This window comes from Harpia harpyja, chromosome 11 (assembly GCF_026419915.1).
Source record: "Harpia harpyja isolate bHarHar1 chromosome 11, bHarHar1 primary haplotype, whole genome shotgun sequence".
Classification (NCBI taxonomy): Eukaryota; Metazoa; Chordata; class Aves; order Accipitriformes; family Accipitridae; genus Harpia; species Harpia harpyja.
In genome coordinates this window covers 44,992,131-45,016,669 of record NC_068950.1, presented here as the reverse complement: position 1 = coordinate 45,016,669, position 24,539 = coordinate 44,992,131, and the positions used below count along the sequence as shown (strand labels likewise).

The window sequence follows — 24,539 nt, the reverse complement described above, 5'->3', positions numbered from 1 at the left end:
TAAGTTTAAGGGTTTTATTATCAAAGTTTTGTAAAACAATTTCAGAAACTGTACATCAACATGGCACAGACTGTAGCCTACTTTTGTCTTTTTATCTGCACAAAAGTAAAAGCTCTTGAACTTCGGTAACTAAGAAAACAGCTTGCCTAACTACTTTGCATATAACATGGAATCACTGTGTGCATAAGATTACTACTGCAGTGACAGTAAACACAAATTTATTAGTTTATACAACTTGAGATCAAGTAAAAAGTACATTATCAAGTAGACTTGCTTTTAAAAGCATACGAAGGTCAATTTTAAAATGCACTACCTTTTTGTAATGTGTTTAGCTCTAACAAATAAAACAACCTGGATTATGAAAACTGCACAAATCAACCTTTAATCACTGGGCACTGATCAAGCAGAGATTTTCACTTCCCAAGGCTCAAAAAGAAAAGCTAAGAACAATTGCACCTTGCCTGAGATGGATTTGAACTGACAGATTTAAAAAAGCCCTCAAAAAGGTCAGTGCATTTTAACTTTGTCAAAGCCAAACAAAATCCACCGGGAAAAACAAAACAAAACAAAACAAACCAACCCCAGCCACGTGGCTTAAAAAAAAAACAAAACCAGAAAACTATCTATATCAGAATGCTTTTTTTCAGATGTACTGTCAATTTTTTTTGTGTAGTCACACTTAAGACCCTTAAGTAGATCCACCATATGTTGTAGGACTTTAGAACATTTAGGATGTTTCTGCCACAATCAACATGCAGTCAGTGCATTCCCTATACTGCTCTATTACTGCAATGAATCAAATTCTAGAAACACTATCATAAGTGAGCTGATTTACTAAAGGAGATCATACAACAAACAGTCCATGCCTGCTGTAGATGCATGCAGCTTTTTACTTTTGCTTGAAGCATCACCAAGTTAGTAAAAATTGCTTGGCTACGCAATCCCTTTCGGCCGTAACAAGAATGGTTACCTTTCTATAAAGCTTTTGATGTGAGTTAGTATCAGGAGATTTACAAACCATGTATAGCTTAGAGCTGTATACATCTAGATTTAGGATTAACAAGTACAGCATAAAAGAATCACACAGGAATGACACTGATGCACGTCTGCAGCTGTGTTCACTGCAAAGGCAAAATTCAGTCACTCATATCCATGTCCTCTTCATGATGATCATCCCCATTTACTTTGGATTCCCTCGCTGAATCTCCACTTCCTTTATCAGCAGCAGACTCCTTTACTTTAGGGGAGGAAGAATCTGCCATTTTCTTTTCTTCCTTTTTCTCCTTCTCGCTGTCATATCCTTGTTCTTCTTCGTCATAATCCCTTGTGACCTGCTTTGCCGAGATAAAAAAAAAAAAGTAAAACTTGCTTTCAAAGCCCCTGTTGGTTTAACACTACAGTACAGGCAGTGAAGTTAAACAGGTTTTTAAACATACTTTCACATCTTTATCACTCTCGGATTTTCGTTCTCGATCCTTCTCTTTGTCTTTGCTTTTTTTTTTCTTGCTTGTTGACCGCTCCCTCTCATCTCTACTTCTCTCCTTGTCTTTATCCTTCTTTTTTTCCTTTTTATGCCTACAACGATAAAGTACGTATAAGAATGAAAACCCCCAACACACCATTCCATAACTAGAAGACAGACCATATCCAGACTGTTACCCATAGTTCATTACAAATCTAAAGGCAGAAATAGTGGTGTGCAACTACAATACACCATTCCCTTTCAGAAAATAACCAAACATCCCAGTTTCTTAGCTCTGGATCAAACACAAGCACCACAAAGCGAAGTCTAAGAACACAAAGCGAAGTCTAAGAACACAAAGCGAAGTCTAAGAAACACCGTGTTAAGAATAGCAATGCGATAGTGTTTTATGAAGGAGCACCTCAAGTTCCCCATTTAGGGAGACAGGATCACAAAATGCCCAGGCCCACCCAAAAGTCAGTTGACTCCCATTGTACAGAGCCAAATGAGCTGGGAACTCTGGGTATCTCCTACTCCTCACCCCTGGAATACCTCAATGTTTGGAGTTCTTGTGCACTAACAGAGAAGCTCTATGCTTGAAGCCAATTAAATTATGATAAAAGTGGTAGCAGGCAGCAGACATCCTCTCTCTCAAGAAGTCAACCTATGGGCTGGGTATAAGGAAGAAGCCAAACACACACCATCTTCAAAACAACCCCCACTGTGATCTTTGCTGTAGTTCACATCTTGGGAATTTTCCACCCAGGCAGCCTCTTTTTTTTTTTTTCTTTTTTTTTCCAAGAGGCTTACTGACCTTCTTGGAGATGGGGACCGGGACATTTTCCTTTTAGGAGACCTGGGTTTTTTAGGTGACCGTGTTCCACTCCTGCTTCTTCTACGTCGTCTTTCTCTGCAGGAAAGAGAGATCAAAATTTATTGGGGTTTCTTTTGGTTTGGTTTTTTGTTGGTTTTGGTTTTTTTTTTTTGTTGTTTGCTTGGGTTTTTTTTCCCCTATATCTATAAATACATCTCTGGCTCCAAAACCAGCACTGTTCAAAAGGTGGTAAATATGTATAACTCAAAATGGTTATTTACTATTAGCAGTACTGCAAAGGCCCTGCAGTTGCTGATCAGCAGAGTAAGTTGTTTCCTGTTCTACCTCCACCTTCATGAACAAATTGCTAGCTTAGACTCTAACGGGGATACTGACCCTTTTTGCAAATAGAAACAAAACAGTTTGTTCTTGTTAATATTGCAAGTTAATTTTGGAAGTTTTTAAAAAAAGAATGGCGCACATTTTGCATATATTTATTCCATAAATCAGGAAAGAGTTTAACAGTGACCTCAAAGCATCATACTCTCTTTGATACAGAGCAAGCAGAAACTATTCTAAGCCCAAACAATACCTCCAGAAACTTACTGTATCAGGAGAAAAAAAAAAATGCATCTTATAGACATAGGTAGAGAGAGTATACACATGCGTTTGTGCATATACCCAATATATCCACAACAGAATCATCATCCTATTACATACAAGAATGTTCTTTCTATTAAAGTGGATAAAGCATGCTGGAAATAAAGACCAAGGAAAACTTTCATGTTACTGTACCTGCTTGTGCTTCTTGATCGTCTAGTTGTGCTGTAGCTTTTGGGGGGAGTTTTAGAACGTTTCTTTTCTTTCTCTTCCTTCTTTTTATCCCTTTTAGTAAAATACAGATTTTAAGTTTAAGTCATTTTCAAACTATTCAAGTAGCATTCACTACTTTTGCTATGTAGGAAAAATGAAGACATGATAACTACACTGGATAGCATATACTGTTTAGTATTTCTGGGGCCAGTCACATTATATTAATGGAAACAAAGATTACAATTATCTACAGCAAAATAAAAGAACAGCTCTTTTGTAGCTTCTGTGTACAAACAGCACAAAATCTGCAAGTCCAGATGCTCACATTTCCTGCTTTCCAAAGACAGCTACTGAGTAATGCAGCTAATGCCTGCTGCATCTGTGGACTCTTAGGAAAATCATGTTACATGTTTTTATGTAACTAACTGTGCACATGTATAGGGCAAGTGTAATATAATTCTACAAGATGTTACAAGAGACTGTGACTTTAAAAAGAGCCACTAGTTCATTTTGCCCTTGTTTTTTTGTGGGCTTTGTTTTTCTTTCTTTTTTTTTTTTTTTAAATTAAGCACTGTTGTGGCTTAATGCCAGCCAGCAACGAAGCACCATGCAGCCGCTCACTCACTCCCCTCCACCCAGTGGGATGGGGGGAGGGAATTTAAAAAAAAAGTAAAACTCGTGGGTTGAGATAAGAACAGTTTAACAGAACAGAAAGGAAGAAACTAATAAAGGTAATAATAACACTAATAAAACGACAATAATAATAATAAAAGGATTGGAATATACAAGTGATGCACAATGCAATTGCTCAACACCTGCCAACTGATGCCCAGTTAGTTCTCAAGCAGCGACCCCCCCACACACCCCGCCACTCCCCCCAGTTTATATACTGGCCATGACGTCACATGGTATGGAATACCCCTTCTTCTGTACTGAACCCAAAACATAACACTATACCAGCTACTAGGAAGACAATTAGCTCTATCCCAGCCTAAACCAGGACAAGCATCAACATTTAATAATTTCACTTCTGGCAAACAGAACAGATTTACTGAAACAATTACCTGGTTTTGGATGTGCTCCTAGACCTTCTGCTTCTCTCTCTGGAATGAGATCTTCTTCGCCTTGGACTTTTAGATCGCCTCCTGCTTCTTGATTTTGAATGGGACCTTCTCCTTGATCTGCTCCTTGACCGTCTACCAGTAACACATTGTACATGGGAGTTAAACGTATGAAATCTTGATATACTATTCAGAATCCATCTGATCAGTGCTAACGGTATTGTAATGCACAATGATATAGAAAACAGAAATATAGAAAACAGCGGAGGACTCTCATGGAGTCTGCCAAGGAAAGGGAAAAATACATGCACAAATGCCAAATGTCAAAGAGCAATGATGCTTCAATCAGCTCTCTTATTGCTCTCCTTGTAAGAAAATATCAGTCCTATTGTAGAGGAAAACTGGTAAGTCACACTGAAATGTGAAGAAATTTTTAGAACACTAAACCAAATACAAGCCAATTACTGAATATGCAAATAAAAAAGTAGAAGTGGGAAGGCCACAGTTAAAATGGCTTTGCACAGACCACTGCCATGCACTGTCTACTTTGAGTTGACAAGGCAAGAGCATAAATGAGCCATACGTCCTTCTGTTTGGGTACGACAATATTAAGTTCTCTCGTCAGGATACCTGAACAGATCTGATTTCCAAGTAAATCATAACCTAGAAAACACTGGAAAAACTTTTGTCCCAGACACTTCCACTAAGCTGCATTTGCTGTACATACTAGAAACAAACAGTCCAACAGGTAAGCATTTATGTACGTAAATAACGATGCTCAGAGAAGCCTCCTAGTACTTGGTTTTAAGACAAATTGTAATTACCACATGAGCACATTGGAAAGAGACTGAAGAAAGAACAGAGGTTTAAGGAACTATTGTAAAATGGACAGTCTACAATGGCTTAGGTTTTCATAGTAGTGAGGGCTGTGTAAAAACCAAGGCTCTGTGCTAAGGTGTTTCTTATCTGATACAAGAAACAATTTATTGTTAAATAAAATCAGAGTCCAAACACTGCTAGGACTAGGTGTCCTGAACTTCTTTCTGCAGTATTTTAAAGTATTTTTGAGGTATTTTTTCCTATCATCTCTCCCACCCTTTCTACAAAACTAGAGGTAGGGCTCCATCTCACACTACAGTCTAGCCAAATCACAGCCTCATCTTTCTTCAGACCATTTGCATTCTTCCCTCTCCTCAGCCTCCATGAGTGAAGTGTCACTTCCAAGAAGTATTTTTGAAGGAATTGTTTCATCTATGTGGTTGTTGTTTTTTTTTTTTTTAAGGCAAATAAGCTAAGTACCTGTGTCTAGATGAAGAAGGTGTCCTTCTCCTCCTTGAGCGTGACCTTGATCTTGAATGCCTTCGTTTTTCGTCTTTTTTGTCTGGAGTTAAAAAGGAAAAGCAGAGTAAAAAACCCACTGTTATTTTAGCATTCAAAAAGATTTTTATAAAGGAAAGGAAGTTGAGCTTCACGCTATAGATATAAGTAAGATAAAGAAAACATAAGGAATATTTTGACATTTGAAATTAAAACTTATCTATCCTTTTCCTCAAAAGATGACGCAAAGAATGAACACATGACAAAGACATGTATGTGACATAAAACCAACATAAAGTTTTATGCAAAATTGAAGAAGTCAACATTCAGAAAATGTTTAATTAAAGTCAGTTAAAAGATGATAGCTGCAGGGCCATGGGAAGTCTTGTTAACATTTCAGAATCTCTGCCATTTTGTGAAGGGCTTAAGAATCTCTCAAATTATTGTTTTGACTTTCCCACAAAAAGCCTCAACCAAAACAATCAGCACATTTTTCTGGTATAATAAAAGAACAGGATCTCTATTCTTTCCTGAAAATGATCAGGAGGCTGCAAAACTGTGTTTTCAGTGTTTCAAGTTACTGCTTCTCAGATCTGGTGGATCTGACATTTGTGCATGAACTGTTGCATCTTGTTCTAAAATAAAATCTACTGAAATAAACTAAATAAATAAATAAATAAATAAAAATTATCTGCAAACTTCCACAGATTAGGAATTGAAAGAAAGGAAATCATCCCCAAGAACAAACATCACTAGGATGTCAAGTGGTTAAACCACTTGCTGTTTCCACTGAAATCTCAGAGATGGCAGTATGAACTTCAATTTTCAAATCAAGTGAATTTTGGGAAAAACAGATGATTAATTCCCTGCATCATTCTGCAGGACACATGCAGCGTTCACACTGTAGAATTAAAAACCTGTCAACTATAAATTAAACCACTATAGAACATGAAAGCATTAAGCCAATATTTTGCAGACGATTAGCTTTTATCATATACTAGGTGAAAACTCCATCTTGAATTGAATGAGGTATTCTATGATTTAAAATTACCTGGCTCTATAGCAGCAGAAATTAATGACTGTGCTTCTCGTACTCTTTTCATAGCTTCTTCTATTTCTTTACTGGAGGTATCTGATTTCAGACTTGGTGAAACAAGACCTGCAGCTACATGGTTCAACCTGGTAAATAAAAAACAATTTTAGAAATTCAGTATTGATGAATCCAAGAAATACATGCCTCCACTGTCAGTTTGCAGCCTATTCAAAGTGACTGATCTAAGTGAATCAGAATCTGCCTGCGTTTTGTCACCATTCAGATAACAGAGTAGTAAGTCTAAGACGTGATATCTGTGCTGAAAACAGTGGCACGAGATACTAGTTCATATGGCTCTTAGAATTCCAGTAAACTGTAAATAGCAGGAAAGTTTGTATTGGCTTGCACAGATATGTTTCTAATGACACTTTTCAGAACATTTTTGTACAACACAAATTCAATTCTCATTGCCTGAAGGAACAACTCCACAGGAAACACAGTAGAAGGTCAGTTTCCACTTTTATAAGCCATACTGAGAAGCCTACAATCAGTGATGAAATTTAAAGTTCAGAAGATGTGTTCTACAAGGTGGCTTTGAAGCCAACCAGGTATACCCAATATACCTGACTGATGTTTATCTAATCCATTATCTTGGGTAACTATTTTGTTCAATCAGTTATGCATTCCCTGCTTACAGAAATGTCAATTTAAAATAGAGAGTAATATGCCAGAAGAGTATTAAAAATGAAGATAGATCACATATATAGTTTTATCCCCAGTATAGATGAGATGGCTCTGACAATTTAAAAACACTGAACAACCAAACAGGGTTAGAAGAACTCTATTTAGCTAATACAGCAGCAGGGCAAGCACACACTGATATGCCTTCCCAAAGCTGAGAGTTCAAAGAATGCTCTCCAAAGCTTCCTGCAATTTGCAGTACAAGGGCCTTCTGAGGCAGATGTGGTTTCTTTGCATTTAGTACACTTTTCATCTACTAATTTGTCTAATAGCTTTTTTTCCATGGCATAAGCTTTCTTCATCCTGTTGCAACGTTATCGATAGCTTAACGGCACACTAAAACATTAAGTGCTACAGTTGTGCCCTACTTGCTGTCTCCATGCCACGCTATTTTGAACAAAGTTATCCTTTTTCTGAATACTGAAATAAAAACTAGCACACACTTGTGCTTACTGTTATTTGCTCCCTTTTTCTACCAAGTAATAAGACATGCTGTCTTTTGTTATCTTCTGACAGCTGTAACATACATAGACTCTTTTATTATCATCTGTTGCAACAGTTGCTGGTCTCAGCTCCTTCTCAACCATAGCCCTTTCATTTCAACCTTGCGGGATGCAAGGTGCTAGCTGCACCTTTACATTACAGACACAGAAGCGACAAAAATGACACAAGAAAAACTGAATTTCTGTCTCTAGCAAAATGAAATCCCAGAGATTAATCGGTGTTATTCCATAGATGCAAGGCTGAATAATCTTCATTTCCTCCCCCTCTTCTCTCTCCCATAGCAAAGAGAGTCTGCACAAGATCCCCATGACACTAGTTTTCTCCAACCTTAATTACACCCAGCAGGACAAAGATTGGATACTACTGAATCACAACAGATATTCCGGAGATCAAGTGTACTGCAACAGAAATATTTGTAAACACTGATACTTACTTTGGATCCACTGTGCTCATAAGTTTTAGTAGTTGATCTGCTGCAAGAGACTGTGAGAGAAAAAAAAAAAAATTAAAACCACATTGGAAGATGTGTATGCTTAAGAAGGTTATCTTTCTCGAATGTACGCTCAGCAGTGGCTAAAGCAAAAAAAGTCTCTACAGATGAAAAAAACAAAACAAAACACAGCCCAAACAAGTTACAGATGAAAAGGCATATTGTTCTGTTTTAAAACTTGTGGATTGTGGTGAGGGTGTGAGCATCACTTTTCAGTGGTACTTACGTACTTTTTTTTCCACAGCAGGCAAACATAGGCCCTTTCCCGGACAGAATCAAACAACTTCAAAATAAAAATACACTTCTGGTATTTACAGGTTATTTCTCTGTTACTTCAAGAGAATAGAGACCTCATTAGACAACTAAGTTGCCTATACATGGGAAGTCCTCAATGTCAATTTATGAACAAGAAGCAAAAGCTTCTTTACTCTAAAAATTCCACAAAAAATATGGATTTTGCAGCTCTTAGGAAAATCCAGATATTACTACAATTGGTCACTTCCTGTACCACTGGTGTATTAACAACTAAATGTTTGGTCCCCACTAATTTTCTTTATACAGAGGCAGCCATGTGCTGAACCCAAACAGTTTGTTACAATCAGCTGGCTTAATGGACAAAGGAAACAATCCTTGATCATACCAAATTTATATTTTTCTAATATGCATTTAGAAAGCTTATTTTTTCGTTTGTTATCTCATTATCACCATTATTTGCTTGTTACTACACATGGCATGCACAAAGAGAATGCTAAACGATAGATTTCTTAGCAATGCATTAAATTATTGCTACTTCTTGTACCTGTAAAACATGTTTTCTGTACAGTACTTGGGTTCTTGTATCTTAAATATTAACTCAATATTCTACTCACTATTACTTAGTACTTAAAATCTTTTTTTTATATAGTTTAAAGAGACTACAGTTTAACAAAGTCTCCTCAGTATTTTCTACACCTACAAAATTAAAAATCAAACAATTTTTTTTTTTTACTCTAAGTACGAGGCAGGTTCATAGCTTGATAATGACACATATTTGAGATATTTCATTACTAGCCCCAAATTATTTTTTAGGTCCTTTCAGCATTTAATTTGATACTCCTACAGATACTATTTATTCCAAACAGGTGCTCAGAAAAATCAATCACTGGATTTTTCAGACAGTGGCTGTTAAACTGATATAAATGAAAATTACTGTTAAAACAGAAAAGAGGATAGCAAAAGAAAAGTGTTCATATATAAACCTGCAATGCCAAGAAACAAAGACAGCATCCTAAGAAGTTTAAAGAACCAGCAGCCTGTGCAGACTACATTGAGCCAAGCCTTTAATTAAAAGTAGTATTTCATAATACTTCTTCAAACCTAGGTGTAGTATTTCCAGATCTTCAGGTTGTTGTTTAATATACTGGTGAACACTAAGAGCATCATGTATGCTAGTCACACTACGTATGTGCTAGGGACAATAAAGAAAATTTTACAATGTGTGACATACCTGAGAGTTTAAGTTAGCTCCAGGAAGCCCAAGAGCAGCTAGGGCAGGATCAAGAGCAGGAGCTCCTAAAGCAGCTAAAGGAACAGCACCAATCTGTAATAAAGACAGCAATTAGACAAAGCCACATTCAATTGATAAAAAGCTGTTAGATCAAGATTCCCAAGCATTAGACATAAACTTGAAACTTGAACTGGGTTTTACTTAGGCTTGTAGCTACAGGAAACATTATACTAAGGTCAGTGAGAGTATTTCAGTTTTCCTTATTCAGGTATTCCAAAGCTTAGTATATGAAAGATTTTTTTTTTTCCTATTATTATTCTAAAATGAAATTCTGTTTCCTCTGCATCCCAATGGGGCAGGGCAGGGGGAAGAAGTGAAAAAGTAAAGCATTCCACTACATTCAACAAATAGTTTAAAATGAAATTATTTTCCAGTGTTAAAATTCATTATAAGCTTCTGAGCCAACTACTGCATATCTAAATCAATTTAGGATTGAAATTAACATGTTTTATGTTAAAAGACAACATAATATTATTACATCTCTGCAAATTTCTCAAATTTGGTTAAAACTGGCAAATGGGTTGAAAAGCTACTGGAAGATTAAGTAGGATGATGGCATAGGTCTGAATTCCTTAAATTAATCTAGAAGCCTCATGAAAGAACCTAATTTTTTGGCCACTTAAAGTGAGATGATCAAAACATATACTGAAAACACAACACGCACTGTGCTAAAAACCACATGATCTTATGTTAATCAAACACTATGCTGTTGCTATGAGGTCTTGCTCTCCCTCCCTTCCTTCTCACTGCCTCCTTTCTGATTGCTCTGGCTCTTGAGACTCATTTGTCAACCAATTCAACCCACTGAGCCGTCAGAGAACTTATTTTTGTGCTGTCTGCATCAAGCTAACACATCGTCCTCACTAAAGGATCTGATGAGCTCCAGAGCCAGCATAAAAGCAGCAGCAAGAACATGTAGTCAAGAGCAAGGGAGCAGAACTTTCCACTTTTTGACAGTGAGTTTTTCAGTTAGCTGATCTCTAGAAACTGTATAGGCTTCTCCTTGCAGTCTCAAAAGAAAAAGCCACATTCCCACGTACTGATTTTGTGAACATAAACTACAGCTCTACTTTGCTTTTTCTGAGTTAGATGCCCAACTCCCAGTAACAGTCAAAAGGAGCTACAAAGCAAGCTTTCAAGATGTGTTAAAAAAAAAAAAATGACCATCCACCACAATTTTCCATAAAATCGATGTGAAATAAATTCTGCCATTTAAGTGGATCGGGAGTAGGCTGGGATCCAGAATGACAGAACTAAAACCAAGGTGGTTCAACAACCATTTTCAGGAATTTATATACATACAGTTTCTGGTGAAAGAAATCTTTAAGATTGTATTTGTTTCTTCCATCCCTTTCCGTGAGTTTCCAAGTTAAACTTTAGACTTTTCCCTCTACATACGGTTAAAGAGACCTTCTGAACAACTCAATGGCAAGTATATCTTTCATGCTATCAGAAATCATAGCAGAAGCTAGCCAAAGAAGAGCTAAGCACAAGCTGAAGAAGTAGGTTTGAGAACTGCAGAATTAGTGAAGCTTTATTCTTATTAATTTGCCTCTTGTAATTTGATTCTCTGTTCTCTAATAAGATGTGCTTTGACTGAACCTTTTTCCACATGTATTATTCTTGCTGTTCATCTTCCACATGAATTCTTGTGCATTTAGAGAATGAGCAAATACAGGGTACAATTTTTCCCCCTCAGTTGGAGTATTAACGGAAGGTATCTCCACAGCATACCAACTCCTCGAACTTCACAAATTTAAAATCTACGAGATCTCTACCGCTTGTCAAATCTGTCTGTAAGCGTACAATGGATAAAAGAGGGACGAGAGAGATATAAACACAGGGCCCCTGAGATACCAGAAGCATCATATTAGGGAAAGAAAAGTATCCCATCTAGCAGCTTATCACTGCTTTGCCACAATTCATATCAGATAGCTGTAACAATCCATCGCGGTATATAAACTAAAACATTCTAGGAATCAGCATTAGCACATCAGTCTATATATCCTGAAAAAAACAACAGAAAGTAAGTTAGAATCTAACAACATAAATCTCATTGTTTCCCCTGACTTCAGTCTAACTGGAAAGCCTACCTGAGAAAGTGGGTTGGGAGTAGGCAGGAGTCCACCTCCAGGCAGCAGACCTGCCACAGCATTAGCTGGTGCCAAGAGAGACAAAGCCTTAGTCTCATCAGGAATAACTCCTGCAGAGAAATAGCCTTGCATTAGAATGCATTCCATTCCAAAGGCAGAAAATACACAAATACACCCAGAAAATGTCTCCCTGATACACCACCTGAGTTTGTTGAAAGTACTTATGTTGGCTAAAATACAAAGTTTGATGTCTATTAATATTTATCATTAATTTTTTTTGTCAGAATGAAACTTCAATGTGTGAAAATTTGACTGTTCCTTTTTCTCTACAAATGGTTAAGTTTCTAGAGCAAAAAAATAGCACAATACACACTACTTTTTTGTTAACACTGCCAAGATTTCATCACCTGTACTCGATTTTTAAGTCATGAACCAAACGTAAGCAAGCACAGTCGGTTCTCCAGGGGTGTGCTCTCAACTTTCAAAAGCTGTTTTATGAACAACGACTCGTGTCGGCTGCTTCACTATAAAGCACACAGAAAAATCAAGATACACAAGACAAAAAAAGTTTGATTTAGGGGTTAATAATATGGTACAGTTCACTATGTTTTCTTTTACACCTACCATATAAATTTTGTAAAACTTAAGAGAAGGCATGGAAATATTTTTTTGTTGAATCAAGCGTAGGGCTTTTGCTGACTTGTCAAATGAAAATGAAAGTCTCTGCAGATCTTCAAATACACGCTGTGTATGTGTGTCTGTGGGTGGATGGGTGCATACATACAGTATATCGTGGCACATTCCTTACCTGTGCAGTAAAATGCATTTGTTCCAATATGTGCCATGCTTATTGTACCAAGAATGCTGCTACATACTGCCATTTCAGAAGAAACTTCTGGCCCAAAATCTTGCAGCCAACTAAGACAAGTGTCTTATTTTACTGCCTGTTCTGCACATATAATTGTAAGGGTCCTACTACGAAACAAGTAATTAGGTAGGTATTTTTATTCTATCCAACAGCAAAAGCCCTATACAGATGGATTAATTTGTTAATGTGCCCAAGCCCCCAAAATGAGAGTTCAATAAAACAATTTTACTATATATTTGCAAATACCAGTAGTGTTTCTGTAATACATATTAAGAAACTGCATCTCATCATAAAACATACAATATGTACAGGGCACTTAAGAGAAACTGGATAAGCTGCAGAAGAAAACTGTTGGGTGGTATTTTCAGCAGGGCCTGGTATATAGTTCAGGCTGAACCAGGGAAAAGAACTGTAAAACACAACAACAAAAAAGAAAAACCACTGTTAAATAAAGGTAATGGTTCCTTCCACCTATACTGAGAAGTGCCGATAATATAAACAAATGTATAATACACAGCACTGTTATCTTGCTTGTGTCATTGAGCTGTCATCAATTTAGATACCAAAAGTTATGGAGGGAGAGGGGGGAAAAAGGTCATTTAGATAAAGGGCATTAATGCATAAATATATTAACATACCTACAGAGAGATTATGGGGTAATTTTGCATGCAAAATTATGTCTCAGAGGATATTTATAAATTATATCTAAACATTTCAAATTAGTGCAACTACAACATTTCTGGCATCTAAATACAAATCCTCAGACTTATCTTGAGACACCTCATAGAAGATCTGCATCCATTAAAAAAAGTCATGCATCTGATCCTCTAATTGTTTTTTAAAAAAGTATTTAGAAATAAATAAACTACAATTTTAAAAAAAGCAATGAGGCCCCTCACCAGTTAATTTTCATGCTTCAAGAGTTTTTTTTACTGCTGCTTTGTTAGAACCATGAAATACTGCATGAATGTGTAGAAATGAAAGAAAAAGAAACAGACAAAAGAAACAAACATTAACCAAAGAACCTAAATACCCCCCCCAGCCATCTTTAATCTTAGAGTTCCTTCCAAATCTAGGAATATCACAGTGAAAATTACAAATACTAAACCTTACCGTAGACTTTGTGTTTAGTTCTATAACACAAAGCAACAGCCAACACCAAAATGTCTGTGTATGCTAAAACTGGAGTGCGCTTGTGATATAGGGGATAATTATTGCACTAAACAGATAATAAACATTTACTTTAGTGACAGGCAATATTAATACAGAATCATCACAATAGAAAATAAAAGATAAAAGGGCCCAGTTCAGCACAGTAGTTAAGCATATGCCTGGCTTTAAGCACATGAGCAATTTCACTATGGTTTTAAGAATCTTGCTGTATCGTGCTTAAATAGCTTGTTGAATTGGGACCCTGGCAGTATGCATTTGCAGGGAAAACTCTACTCCAGTACAGGGACAAAAGCATATGATTACACAACCGGGGGGCATAACTTTATTGGCTGAACATATCTCTTGTGATATGCTACATCATCATGCCAAAAAGATCAACATTCTGAACTGCTAGAACACCACAAGAAACAGCCCATGAGGAACTCCTCGATTTAAACAGGCCCATTAAAATATTCTACTTTATTAATTTTATTTTCTTTACACAATCTGAACCAAAACTACTGGGCAGATTTCTCTATGTGCCAGATTTATCCACCATCGAGCACAATGGACAAAGTCAGACTGACAAAGAGAAAAAATGTTTTTATCCTTACTGGAAAAGTTAAACACTAACATTCTTCACCATGGGCCTTGGAGAACATTTCAGTACTAAGTCAGATGGACTGTTGCTATATCATGCTTTAATACAAAGACGAGGACAAGATGCCTTTCAACTATGCTATTACACCTAAACTAGCGAAAGCAGAAGCAGTAACTCAATGGCAATTTCAGAATGTGTTCTGTACTCTCAAAAAGCAGCATGTCTCAAACAAAGGTCATGCTGCAGATTCCTACATTCCAGAAATTAAGTTTTCACATCTTTCAAGTTTAAGGAATACAAAGATAAGACAGCTCCCCAGGCCTCAAAAGACAGCCTACAGCATTACAATGTCTTGATTATAGGTCTGAACCCAGGCCATGTACCAAATTTATTACTGTAGTATGACTTAATCTGCAGAGATTTTATATAATTCAAGCGATCTGGGAAAATCCATTATTTCAGAAGTAAATCAAGAAACAGTACAATGGAAATCAATTACTTCTAAAGCAAGTCTAGAAGAGTTTAATAAGACTTCTGTAAGAAGAGGTGTCTTCTCAGCACTTTGTTTTTAAGGTAAGTTCCAAAAACCCTGCTCAATGCCTTTCAAATTACTGTAACACCCTAAAATGTAAAAATAAAAAGAAGAAGAGAGAATGTAGTTAACAAGTGGTTACACCAGGAAAACACTTGGGGACTTGAGTGCTTGCTGGCCTTTAGTTAATGTCTAGAATCCCCTGTAGCTGCAGAGGACCCACTGTTTTTCAGTCATCTGGAAGGGCTTTGCATTTGCCTTCTCCACTACAAAAATCACACACACAAATAACAGAGAGAAGAGTTTATTATTTAGTGAAATTCTATAAAATATATCAAGGATGAACAAGAAAACTTGGAATAAAAAACTAGTACCAGTGCCCATTTGGCACCTCTTGGAAGATCTCACTTTCAAATTAAACCATAATTATTCAAACCCTTGGTATACTGGACTTCACAATGAGAGCGAGTGCCTTTTCAGGGAAGTTCCCAACTAAATGCAGTGGCAGCATATCTCAAAGAAATGTTAATCTACTCTCCCATGCGCTCTCAGGGAGGGAGAAACCATTCTCATGAAGAGATTTATGCCTATGTGAAAGTGGCAAACAATTCTTAAGGCAAAATTTCCGTAAAATGTTGATCTGTTTGCGTAGGTCTGTTTGGGAAAATGTCTCATTGAGACTGATAAAGAGCAAAATTTGCAAATAATTCTGCCTAAAATGTTAATATTCTAAACTTAAAGACACACAAAACCAGTAAGAGGTAAACTTTCCACTTTCATTCAGTGTCACTAGATAAAAGAAATTATTTAAACCATAGGCCAATGGCAATATACCAAGGGTTTCAAAATGTTAAGATCTTATACGTTTGACATTTTACTAATCCTCATTTTTGTGAGCTATACTGGAATAAAATGCCATCATACGGTGGCTTCATAGGCCATTAAACAATTCACAAACCTTCTGCATATGGTACGACTATCAACGCTCTGTCAACGAATACAGTGTTTGTCAGATGCTGGGCCACAACTGCTGAGTCAGGATCATGGAACTTTACAAAACAGACACGCGATGAAACAGGCAAAGGAGAATCACTGAAAAAGAAAGAAATAAATTACTTGGATGGAAGCAAGTCTGACAGTATGAAACTTCTATTGTCTCCCCACTTTCACCAAACCAGGAAGTCATAGGGGACTATGGGGTACTTCTCTAGGCAAGAACATGATTTCAGGTTTTGTATCAAACATCATTTTGCATGACCACAGATATGAAATTACAATGAATGAAGCCCATTCACTGTAAAATTGCAGCAACAGTTTTATTGCCTCATTTGTAACTGGACATTAATTCTACTATGCACAATATATCTATGAGCAGTCACCTAAATGCAAATTAGTTTTCGTGACCTGTCTGTGAGAAGGGAAGGAGACAAAGAAAAACTTTGCTCAAGAGAGATAAAAAGTTACCTACTACATATACCGCCTAAGTTACCAAAACCAGTAGTTTTACACTCTCTGCTTTAGGCCCCAAATTACTTAAGATAAATTATGAAACGAAGAGGGTAACGATCAAAAGACCACTATGATTTTACTTATCAACACAATTTCATAAAAGCTTCTAGACCAAACTTCATCATGCTTCTTCTCACGCATACAGAAACTCCCAAGTTCATTCTGAAGGGATGTACACTCCTAAACACATGTCTATCATTCAGCAGTAACAGAACTAAACACAAAGAAATTCAAGAAGCTCAGGTAAGCAACACTACTAAATCAATAAACATAGACCTCTTTACAAGATAGGTATGTACCCACTCCTGAGTGTCTGTCAGCAGCTGCATAAAAAAATCCCAGACATGGAAAATCCAAGAGAACGCCAAAGTTTTGAGTCACTTGAAAAAACGAGAAATATCTACTTCCTACAACAGGAAAGAATTGTAGGCCATACAACTGTGCCCCCCCCTCCCCTCCCCTGAAACAAAACAAAACCAAACCCCCCAAAACCAGAGGCAGAACCCAGTACATGTCCAGAATGGGTTTCAAAAGCCCATATATCCTGAAAATGGTGCAGATTTTGCTTTAATCAGACATATAAGCTAAAAGACGGCAAGAAAAATCGTTACGCAGACACAACTGTGCAGCAGCAGAGTTAAAAGCTGCCTCCAGAAGTCGCAGGGCAGGTCCTAAACCCCTAGTTTCTAAAACAAGGCCAAGGTACGTGTGCTGTTCAGGTCTGCCCTCCAGTACCAGAGGTGCAAATTAGCCTAAAGAGGTAGCTCTGAAAAATATTCACTAATTCTTCATGACAAAGATCTACCTTTACTAACTAGATTTCCAGAAACAGTTGTAAGACTAGCTCTTCAAAACACATCCCACTGCCAAAACAATTTTATCTGGGTCGAAGAACGTTGATCAAGTCTTTAAGCACTGAAAGCGCAAGGAGAATTGTCAGAATTCAGGAGAAAGGAGAATTACTTCGACATCAATGAGACAGACATCCAAGATCTATTTTTGTTAGTACAAACGCCAAAAACTATCTAACCTTCACCACTGCTGAGATAGGCTCAGCCCAACATGGCAAGTTATGCAAACTGAACAACGGCCCTAAATGTCTATCAGATCACACTTTAAATTTACTTTAAATTTAACCTGATGTTAAAAACTAGATTGAAGCCAGCGTATTGCAGCTTTTGAAATATTACAATTAGGAACATCCACTTCACCCAACATCTTGCAGATTTATTAAATTGTAAAGTAACATTGTAGCAATAAATGGCACAGAAAATGAAAAATTGAAACTATTAGCTCTTTTGTATCTACAAATACACAGTAGCTTGCCAAAATGTTGCCTTTTAAACTCATTTGCATAAAACCATAAAACCCAAAGAAGCACTAGCAGACAGTGTTTCACAAAATCACAGTAGTAAAATTTTAAAGATAAGTAAATCAAGGAGTTATGGCATACCTGAATGGTATACAAAGTTCTAAAAAAACTAAACAAATTATTACATCAATGCAGTACAGTATTTTCAAACATTCTTAAAATGTCTGTGATAACATGGAAACATGAAACGGAGTAGATACTGTTTATATACACGAGTATCACTACATACTAAGCTGCACAGCTAGCTGAATCTACAAAACCAACTGAAAATACATAAGGCTATGCTTATTCAGCCTGATATTTAATATAAATCAGTGTATTTAATTTTTTAAAATGTATTTCCAGTCACTCTGAAATCCAAGCTGTGGCTGAGCAAAATTCATCAAGAACAGAATGTTCTCAACAGTTACCAAAAAAAGGCCATCATTATTCTAATTCACCAGGGATTGAAAAATTTAGTAATTCTCTCTCAGACATCATGCCAGTGAACACCGAGACACACAACGTTTTACTGTGGTTGGTGTCTGAACAATGTACCCATTCTGAAGTACAGTAGATACTGAAATACAGCAGATAAACAGGGAAATCCAACATTCATATCATAACCTCTAACTACTCGCTCCACCATAGTTCCCTCATATTGCAACCAGCATCTTAAGTATTAAATCTGATTTTTTTAAAGGGATATTTCTGCCACTTACACAAACATTATTACTGGCATTATTACTGATGTAAAATCAGGCTAGAATCAGGCTGGAGTGAATAGATTGTCCATGCAAGAGATGTTCTTCAACATTACCACATTCATTTGGTGGGAAAAAACAGTTTAAAAAACCCCACAAACAGCCAAAAACCAAAAAAAGAACCAACCCATGTGCTTCACTTGGAAACAGAAGTTGTCATCCTTTTCTCAGCAGAACAACTACCAGTAGCAATTGCAAGTATTGCCAGTATTCTGACAGAGTCCGTGTATAACTTCCATCAGCAGTTATTAGACAAGGCAAAAGATCTTACCAATTACTATGCCACCCAACGTATGAAATTATGAAGTATGCTCCTAATTTTATGAAGCTTTAACTCTATAGACTGTATTTTCCATCAGATGTGCTTTTTTCTTGGTAAAATTCTCTGTCCATAAAAATTTGACTGGATCATTCATATCTAAAGAGCAAGACCAGAGAAAACATTGGTTTCTCTATCAAACACCAGTGGCATAAGACCTCTTACGTCCAAGTTTCAGAGCAGAAACTTAAGTTTTGATGGAAAGGCAGTTTTCATATGCTGAACAGAATATGCTGAAATCAGCTTTTTTATATATATATATACACACGTGTGTATATATACACACACCTTTTAAAAAAAAAAAAAAAAAGCCCCCCCCCCCCCAAGCACTCTCCATTCCCTCCACTTTTCAGTTTTGCCTACCATGGAGGATGAAGCTATACGGAATACAATACAGAGAAGAACCAGGCAATGGAGTTGGGGAAAAGCAGAAGGAAGAGGGAAGAAAGGGTTTGGGGAAGAAAAATGGAGGAAGTCACAGAGCTGGTTGTGGATTAAAGATGTAATATGAAGCTGAGATATACATAAAACGTGTAATAGCTGATTAAATAAACTGGGATAAGGAGATGGATGAGGAGAAAGAAACAGAAATGTAGAGAAGCTGAGGAAGTTAGATCTGATCTGGAAGCCCAGGAGAACAAGGAACTTCTACAGGGGACAGCAGAATCAGAGCGACCGAGAGAAAGATGAAACAAATAAGGAGGTAGAGCAATGGAAATGGGACTGGTTAGTCAGAAATACTATATGCAACAAAGAACCCCAGTATAATCTGGGACATAAAGAGATTCAGACTATGGAGAGAATTTACAGATTGCAATTTATATCCTGTACCCCCCCAAAAATGGATGAACACCGTGGGCAGGGAAAAGTCAAGACCTGAAGTATAAAGAAGAAAGAACAGAAAAGGCTTTAGAAGAAACAGATGAAAGAACCTGCCACTATTAGAAAATATACCCCTCTTCGGTGTGAAATGAAATCAGAGACTCTAAAGCATTCCGAGATCAGGTCCATGAGTACCCCAGCAGAGACCTGCAGTGGGTCCAGAGGTGTCCGAGCTCTTGGCATCTCTGTATGGACAGCAACACAAAGGAAATGACACAGAACCTACTTCAAATAGTAAGGTTAAAAATTAACCCCAGTCTGAAAAAAGTGCCTGGTCTAGTATCAACCGCCCAACCTTTATATGCAGTTTTCAAAAATGCTATTTTTCCACCAAGACATACATTCTAGATTGAAGATATATTACAATGTTCACTTCAGCAGCTATTCAATATTTGGCCCATATTCTGCGCACGGCCTATTTAGTGTCACTATATTTCCTGTTCTGTATTGATTTCTTCGGTGGCTTTTCTACAGTTATAGCTTTTTTGTAAATACTAAGAAATCTTCACAATATCCCTACAAGATGAAGCAGTATTATCCTCCTCTTTCATTAAGGGCTTTGAAATACAAAAGAAATTCAGGCCGAATGTTTTAAGTAATTTTTGGTCCTGCAATTCGAGATACCTGCCACCTGGGTTACTGGAGTTATTTGCATCTTGTTGCCTTTTCTCCCTCGGCACATAGCCTTCACTGACGCAACTGTAAAGGCAGTCAACTCGGTATTTTTCTATGTGACAAGAACACCAGTGCCAGAACAAAGGAGGCAGAAGTCAGCAGTCAAATGCAGGAGCCTGGCCTTTTTGCAGAAACAAACTTACGCCAGGACACAAACCAGTAAGTTTGCCCTAAAGACTTGTATCTACTAGTATCAAACATTACAGACACAAGGGCACAACGCAGATCTCCCTCTTGTCTTCCCACAGCCCAGCTCTACAACATATCCATCACAGACTTCTCTCCAGCGCACAAGCCCAAGACAGATCCAATGCTTGTACTGAGGAGGGTCCTGTGGGGCCAGTATTTCACTGCACATTTGTGCACAGGACCCAAATTAAGAACATATATATAGACAGTCTGGGGTATGGTAAAAGGAGAGTTGCTGGGCTGGGCTTTGGATTTGGAGATTTTTTGTAGAGCACTTCATTCTGATACCATAAAAGTAATCTTTTAATGGATTAGTTAATATGTATCTAAAACTACAAAATTTCAGAAACAGAATTCACCTATATTAACCTTCCTTAAAAATTAGACAAAATATTAAAATACAGAGCAGCACATCAAATAACTGCATCTGTTTAAAGGTGAGTTACTTTGCTGGCTGCCAAGTATTAATGGTTCTGCCATGTAAGTATAGTTGTCCCAGCTATTAACAACGCAGCTCTCCTGCCTGGAATTGTCCCTCAATTTCAGTTACATAAACACTGCATTTCGCTCTATGCTTCAATTTCCAACATTGGCAAATTGCCAAAATCCAACCCAAAGTAAGAAACTGCAAGAACACCAGAAATGCTGTTTCTGAATTTGCATATATAACCAGCTAACAGGATGGGTGAATTTTCCTGGTTTTGTGCTGGCAGGGATTGAAGACTCAGTGATGACAAAAAGAATGCTTTGTGATAGCCTTTTTTTTTTTTCCTAAAATAAAAAAATCCAAATAGCCTTGGGTATTAAAAATAATTTGACTGTGTTCTTGTTTGATTTTTCTCCAATCGAACAATCCTCCTTCATCGTGCCAAAAAGAAACCTTTTCACTTACGTAATACACATGCGAAAGATCAACATATAATGACGTTGGGTTCTGCAAGACAAATCAAACTGACACAACCAAAATCAATGTTAACACCTAACATAATAAATGCGTATTATTTGCACATTAGTCATTACCTGCCCGTTTTGCACAGAGTTCTTTGCAAGGAATGCATATTTATATCAAAATTTTAGTTCTGTGGCTAACCGTCCATAAACTGCCTACAGTTCCGGAGGTTAACCAAGGCAGCAAAGGTTAGCGAGACAGCCCTGCAACAAACAGCTCGGAGGGAAAAACGTGCATCCGGCAGGGGGAATCCCGCGTGCGACTGCATGCCGTAAATCACTGCTTTTTCCCCCACGCAGGTGCATAATTACGTGAAGAATTCTAATTGTAGGAAGAACATAAGCTCTTACGGGGGCCCAGCCACTCTCCCCGAGCAGGGGCGTACGAGAGCAGCTCGCTCCGGCCCCACGCACCGAGATTCGCCCCCCCACCCCAGCACACCCGCAGGTGCATAATTACGTGAATAACTACAATTGTAGGAAGAACATAAGCTCTTACGGGGGCCCAGCCACTCTCCCCGAGCAGGGGCGTACGAGAGCAGCTCGCTCCGGCCCCACGCACCGAGATTCGCCCCCCCACCCCAGCACACCCGCAGGTGCATAATTACGTGAATAACTACAATTGTAGGAAGAAAATAAGCTCTTACTGGTGCCCACCCGCTCTCCCCGAGCAGGGGCGTACGAGAGCGGCTCGCTCCGACCCCACGCACTGAGATTTCCTCCCCCGCCCCCCCCAGCACACCCACACGCTGCCGGCCGCGAGTGGCGGGGATGGCGGGGGGGGGGGGGGAATCTCGCCGCCTCGCAATCGGGCGAGCTCCTGGGCGACTCGGCGCCGAGCCGGGGGCGTGGGCAACCCGAGTCCCGGCAGTCTCGCCGCCGCCGGCCGCCATGGAGGCGGGCCTGCACTGGGGGAGGAGGGGAGGGGAGGGCGGAGGCGGCGGCCGGGCCGCGGCGAGGTGGAGGAAGGGACCCGCTGCTGGTGGGGGAGAGGAGGGGAGGGGAGAGGGCCACCACTCACTCGGGGGGGAAGAGGCGCAGCTCCTCGATCTTTCCGAGGAAGCCGAAGAGCGTCCGCATCTGCTCGGAGCTGGCGCTGGGGGAGACGTTGGTGACCTGGATCACGTCGGTGCCGCTGCTTGAAGCCATTGCGCTACCGCCCGCTCCGCTGCTACAAACACATCGGGGAGAGGAAGAGCGCGTTAGGCCCGACCAGCTCCTCGCTGCAGCTCCTCACGGCCCCTCCTGCCGCCTCCGGCCCGGCCCGGCCTGGCCCAGCCGCCGCCGCGCACAAACGGCCGCCCGCCTCACCAGCCTGCCTGGGCCGCAGTATCCCACAATCCCCTGCTGCCGCCCTCCCTCCGCGCAGGCGCGCGGGGCGCGCGGGCCCCCACGCAGCCTCACGGCCGGCGGCCTGAGCGCCTGCGCATGCGCGCGCCCCCGGCCTCCGCCGGGAACGCGCGGGGACGGCGCGTGCGCAGGCGGGTACCACCCCCCCCTCCCCGCCAACTCCCGCTGGAGGGGGGGGACCAGGCTCCGCCTCCGCGCGCGGGAAGCGCCGCGCATGTGCAGAGCGGGGGGGGGGGGCCCGGCCGTTGGCTGTGGGCGGGAAAGGCGTGAGGTGGCCTCTCGCCTCAGGCGCTGAGGGGTCTGAAGGACGCGAAGGTTGGCGGGGAACACTGAGCCTGAGCTGCCCTTCGTGCCGGTAGCACATCCAGGTGGCGGCTGGGGTTCCGGAGTACTTCTGGTCGGTCTTAAGAGGAGCAGATGGGCCTCAACCTTGGCTGGGCTGAGCGCGTTGCTAACAGTGCCCTGCCCGAGGTGTTCCAGATGGGCTTGGTAATGCTGCTTGGGCCTTCACAGCTGTAAGCTTAACATTGCTGCATTTTAAACAGGCTAGGTTAATTGGTATATGAGTTAATCGTATTTACGTAGAGATGAGCGGAGTGGGTGTTTTGTTGCCTGGGCTCACTGAGATGAATGTACTTTGAGTGCTCTCTACGTTTTCTGCTCTGTTGCTCCTGGCATCAGGTCATGAATAAAGCAACATTACTTCCAAAGTCTATGAAAGCGATTTTTAAGTAATGAATATGAATCATTCCAGGAAGTTCAGCCCTTCCCATCTCTTGTCATGGTTTCTGACCCTGTTATGAACCAGCTTCAGCTTGCTTAACTCCTGCCTTTCCAAATACATCTTCCTCTTATAAGAACAAATATAAACTGAACTTGAAGACTATATACAAAACTCTGGGATTTCCAGCACTTTGTTATTTCAATGCTCAGTTGAAACGCCCAGCATGTTCTTGCAGAGTGCTGCCTGGTGGCTCCCACAGAGAGAGGAGACAGAAAAAGGGGTAATTAAACAGTGGTAAAAAACTAATGAGGCCAAAATCCTTAGTCAAGAGCTAACGCCTTAAGTATGACAGTTTCTTGAATCACGTTCTTGCTTACCTAACATGGTATTTGGTCCTTAACTAATTGAAGCTCAGTGGAACTACTAGTCAAAGCTTTTTTTTCAAACAGGGTAGCACTGGAAACGCAAACCCAGTGTTTGAAAAGTGCTACAGCTACAAACTTGAGTGACTAAGGGGGAAAACGCGCCTTTTTCGTAATTCTCACCAGGAACTGCTGGTAGGGACGCGAGATCTGCACCACATGGTGTGCCCAGCTGCAGCTCATTTGTGGCTGAGTCTCCTTTCTAATAATTAGCAAGAATTTGACACCCTCAGTTGTGTCAGCCGCAGTTTCTAGTCTTGCTCTGCTCCCGGGCTGTGTGGGTTTGCACCCGATGTTCAGGCCGCTGTTGAGGGGGACGGGACTTCTCCTTCGTCCTCCCGTTTGCTGGAGGGAGTTAGAGCCAAAACCGCAAGCGGAC

The 24,539-nt window shown here is 39.6% G+C and overlaps 1 protein-coding gene across 10 annotated transcripts; it reads right to left on the bottom strand.

Annotated features, from left to right (window-relative positions):
- Positions 1-23,103, bottom strand: SRSF11 (serine and arginine rich splicing factor 11). Of its 10 annotated transcripts, none has more exons than XM_052800770.1 (13): positions 22,976-23,103; positions 22,686-22,835; positions 15,986-16,119; positions 11,875-11,984; positions 9,722-9,814; positions 8,179-8,228; positions 6,519-6,646; positions 5,450-5,531; positions 4,154-4,285; positions 3,072-3,161; positions 2,277-2,372; positions 1,437-1,575; positions 1-1,334 (listed from the first exon to the last, which is right to left on the bottom strand). In XM_052800770.1, exons 2-13 carry the CDS (start codon positions 22,811-22,813, stop codon positions 1,137-1,139), a joined length of 1,380 nt encoding a protein of 459 aa, XP_052656730.1. In that variant the 5' UTR covers positions 22,814-22,835; positions 22,976-23,103; the 3' UTR covers positions 1-1,136. The 10 variants fall into 10 exon arrangements, with proteins under 10 accessions (XP_052656730.1, XP_052656735.1, XP_052656737.1 ...); XM_052800775.1 differs by lacking the exons at positions 22,686-22,835; positions 22,976-23,103 and adding exons at positions 12,282-12,398; positions 13,043-13,151 and having other exon boundaries at positions 13,642-16,119; XM_052800777.1 differs by lacking the exons at positions 22,686-22,835; positions 22,976-23,103 and adding exons at positions 12,282-13,151; positions 13,642-13,701.
- Positions 23,104-24,539: the final 1,436 nt, after the last annotated feature.

What these genes read in the sequence shown, in the direction of transcription:
- SRSF11 (XM_052800770.1), bottom strand. Translation starts at nt 22,813, where the DNA reads ATGGCTTCAAGCAGCGGCACCGACGTGATCCAGGTCACCAACGTCTCC. An exon ending in CTGCGCCTCTTCCCCCCCGA is followed by an intron (nt 16,120 to 22,685) that starts GTGAGTGGTGGC and finishes TTTCTTTTTCAG; the next exon opens with TGATTCTCCTTTGCCTGTTT. An exon ending in CCTTCTTCATCTAGACACAG is followed by an intron (nt 4,286 to 5,449) that starts GTACTTAGCTTA and finishes TGTTACTGGTAG; the next exon opens with ACGGTCAAGGAGCAGATCAA.